Consider the following 3758-nt stretch of genomic DNA (forward strand, 5'->3'; position numbering starts at 1 on the left):
TTAAAAAAAATGAAAAAAAGAAAATAAAAAATTGGTTCTCATAGTCATAACAAATTACCCATCCCAAATCAATGAAAAATTACAAAAAATTCTTTAAAAACAATGAAAAACAAAGTTTTTAAAGAAGCAAAACAAAAAAAAATTAATCTACATACCATTTTTATGGACAAATTGGTGATCTTGTCTTGGATTTCTCCTAAAAACACTTGGATTCGCTCCCAAAGTCTACCCAAACCCTTCAGCTCTTCTCTTTCAGCTCTTCTCCTCCTCCGCGCGGCGACAGTCAGAAATGACTTAAAAAAATTCATTTTTCCTTATTAAAAGCCCGCTGCCCGCGCCCTCGGCGCTTTTTTCCGTTTAAATCGCGATTTTTTCGAAAAATCGTGCTTATTTCAAAAAAGCGCGATTTTTCGGAAAAAAAACGCTATAAAAAAAGTGGCGATTTTTTGGGATAAAAAGAGCGTTTTATACGATCTGGTGAAAAAAGCGCGATTTTTTGAAAAAAGCTAACAACCCTGGTAAATATACACCACTCAAAACTCCTTAATCAAAGCACACTTACCATATTGAAAAAACATTGTTTTAAAAACACTTCTAAAATCATATAAATTTTAATCATACATATTTTAAAAATCAGAACAAAAACCCTCTAACATATTCTGGACTTTCGAACCAAATACTCTGGACTTTCGAACCAAATACTCTGTGCGTCAGATTACTCGCTGTAACCAGGTCGATCATAGTAAACATACCCATGAGGTGATAGACGAAACATATTAGCAATGGCCATGTTAACCAATACTCATACAATTGGGTGATGGTTATCCACTACAGAGTACCAAAAATGGTGCTCACATACATCGCAAAACAGGGTTCCTTTGCGAACCTACCCACTATAACAAAAGATCTAGTATACTTGTTGCAGTGCAGAGCCTCTTTTTATCCACAACCAATACATATAATCCACACACGCAAATGAAAACAATATGAAGATGCTTTTCAAATACCTGCAAATAGGCAACCAATGCAGTGACAGAACAATCGTCTTCAAAATGGCATCATTCTTCACTGTCCTGACCTTAGTAACAGCATGATATAGCAGCGGCAAATGATCACTACTGCGCAGGTTCAAAACCTATGAGCATCGCTTCAGTTGAAATCCCACCAGTCCTGAGTAACCAATCCAATCCCAACCTTTACAACGGGTTTTCATCACTCTCCTATGCCGCCACTGGTATCCTGGTCACCACTTTGCGATGAAAATCCTCATCCGACATGTTGATATAACACCGTGAAGGATAGTTCATACCTTTCACTGAAGACTTGTTCATCGCCATTAAGGCCCTGAGAGCATTGAGCCTCGGCTTCAGTCTCTTCTCGATGCTATACTGCAGAGCTGCCGGGCAACCCAGAATAGCATTGCGAGGAAGCTTCCATTCCTCAACAAGAAACTTGACATTCTGCCGCACTTTATCCTTGGACGACCCCAGAAGCTGAGGAAACCTCTTAACGAGAATCCCGACTTCCTCCTCTGCAAACCCCAATTCTCTCAAATTTTCCAATTTTACCTTAACAGTGTCCTTGTTCAGCTTACTCAATTGAAGAAAAGCGCGAGCAAACGCCTTAGACCCCTTCTCAATGCCCATCCCTTCAACATCTTTAACAAGCCCCACCAATAGTTTTTTAGACAATGCTAAAACCCTAGGGTTCTTTAATATGACAGACGTGGTTGCGCTGTGGTTCGAAATGACTTTTCCGGCCATTTTATTAGAATCTGGGTTCGAAACCACGGATGCTAGATAGGGATCAAGCACCGACTGCAGAAAACAAACCTTCGGTTGCAGCGTACGGTTAACATTTAAATGAAAAACACAAGGGTTTCTCTTGAGGGCTTGGTGCAATTTCTGACCAGTGAGGCCGATCCTCTCCAGGAATTCAACCTTGGGCTTGACAATGCCCTCGAAACTGTACCGTAACAACATGGGGCACGTGGAAAAGAGTTTACGAACACTGATTTCATTAAAACCCTTGTCTCTCAGGAAATCTATGGTTTGCCGTGAATTGTCGTAAGATCTTTGAGCAAGTAAATATGGTTTTCTCCTGCAAATGGTGTTGGCTTCGTCGAGAGAGAAACCACATTCGTTGAGAAGGAAGCTCGCTACTGGGGTGCTTTCAGAGGAGGGAGGCGATGAAATGGGGATGTTGAGAGCCGAATAAAATGCTGATAATAATTTTGTTGGAGTTTGAACAAAGCGTGGGAGGAGGCTACTGAAGGCCGGAATGGCATGGATGTGCTTCAGAGATTCAGTTATCGGGCCGCAGACTATTCGAACTGATAGCGTTGCGGCCATTATCGACACACAAAACACTTACAAGCTGTGCTCAACCGATTTCATAATGAGATTTAGATGCTTTCCCCTTTATGGAGAGAAGACGTTCTTGCCCAAATTTGATTTTGGGTGGCCTCCAGTTCAAATGCTGCGGTCACATGGATCTGGTCAATACTCGATTTCCGTTGCTTGTGCATTTGCCCTTTTTCAAAAAGAAAGCGTGCTGGAAGTCGTTAAATTTACATCAACGATTTCATTTTATGAATCCACTAAATAACCTTTAGAGGGGTAGACAACGCGTAAAGGTTAACGAGGATTTGATATTAGTGTGGTTTATTGGAATAAGGGCTATATAGCCCTTGAGGATTTACCTATTTGGGTAGAGTACATGTCATCGATTTTTGACAAGGCTAATTTTTTTCCGGGAATTTAGTTTTTATAGAACTAAATTGTCAGGGTTGGAGTAGTTGGAAAAGAGTCTAGTAGGGTTTGTTGTGAATTATCATAGGATTTCTGAGCAAGTAATTTTCTTTTGGAAATGGTGTTTGTGTTCGGGAGAGAGAATCCACAATCATTGAGAAGGAATCTTGTTATTAAGTTTATGTTTTTAAAGGAGGTAATTGACAAAAAGGGGGTTTTGCTTTTTTTAATAAATGATTTTATAAATAATCTTATTACATTTTAGACTAGGAGTGACAAGGAGAGCATGATGAAAGCAAGAACATAATGGATGTCAATTAATGGTTCAATAACTAAGGTGGAGACTATTTGGAATGATGACATATAGACCATTTTCCACATACCAAAGCCCTACAAACTTCACTCAACCAAAGTCACAATCAACTCCATGGCTTAGCCTATTGAGAGCATCTCCAACAATAAGACACAAACTCAACAATATAGGGATGGCTTGGCCCAAGTTCAACTCACAACTAACATTGTTGGGTGTGGTTTGTAGGCATTTTCACTTAGCATAGGGGTTATAACGATTGTAAGTAAGCTTTATCTTTGGATCCCTCCTTTGTAAACCCTTGAGACTTATCAAAGCTCTTTACGATTTCTAAAGATCAACACTCTTGCACAGTGTTTTCTCTTTCTAATGTGGGATTATGCTTTTTGGTCCATAAATTGAAGGTGATGATGGATCTTAGACTGGATCTAACCTAAATCTCAAATATCAAGTCTCTAAAAGAGAAATAATTGCAAATATGAGTTGAATAAATGAAAAGATTTAGGTTTGAATTTTTGGATTTGATGAGGGAAGAAGAAGAATCACAAGGATAAAACCAAGAGACTTGAGATCACATATCTTTTTGTATAATGTGAAGAGAAAACATAACAGCTAAGAGATCACAACCTTTGAAAGAGATTATATGTCCTCATTATTAAAAATAAAGGCCTCCAATCATAGAAAATTTAAAGTGGGGT

General features: G+C 38.9%; 1 protein-coding gene across 1 annotated transcript; it reads right to left on the reverse strand.

Annotated features, from left to right (window-relative positions):
• Positions 1 to 1071: 1071 nt before the first annotated feature.
• On the reverse strand, positions 1072 to 2458 carry LOC149194471 (transcription termination factor MTERF8, chloroplastic-like). The gene has a single exon (XM_089407624.1). It carries the CDS (start codon positions 2349 to 2351, stop codon positions 1221 to 1223), a length of 1131 nt encoding a protein of 376 aa, XP_089263750.1. The 5' UTR covers positions 2352 to 2458; the 3' UTR covers positions 1072 to 1220.
• Positions 2459 to 3758: the final 1300 nt, after the last annotated feature.

Source organism: Pinus tabuliformis, chromosome 2_2 (genome assembly GCF_031772625.1).
Source record: "Pinus tabuliformis cultivar Carrire ecotype Pingquan chromosome 2_2, CPIR1, whole genome shotgun sequence".
Lineage (NCBI taxonomy): Eukaryota > Viridiplantae > Streptophyta > Pinopsida > Pinales > Pinaceae > Pinus > Pinus tabuliformis.

Excerpts from the sequence above, each read along its gene's own strand:
- LOC149194471 (XM_089407624.1), bottom strand. The coding sequence starts at position 2,351 with ATGGCCGCAACGCTATCAGTTCGAATAGTCTGCGGCCCGATAACTGAA.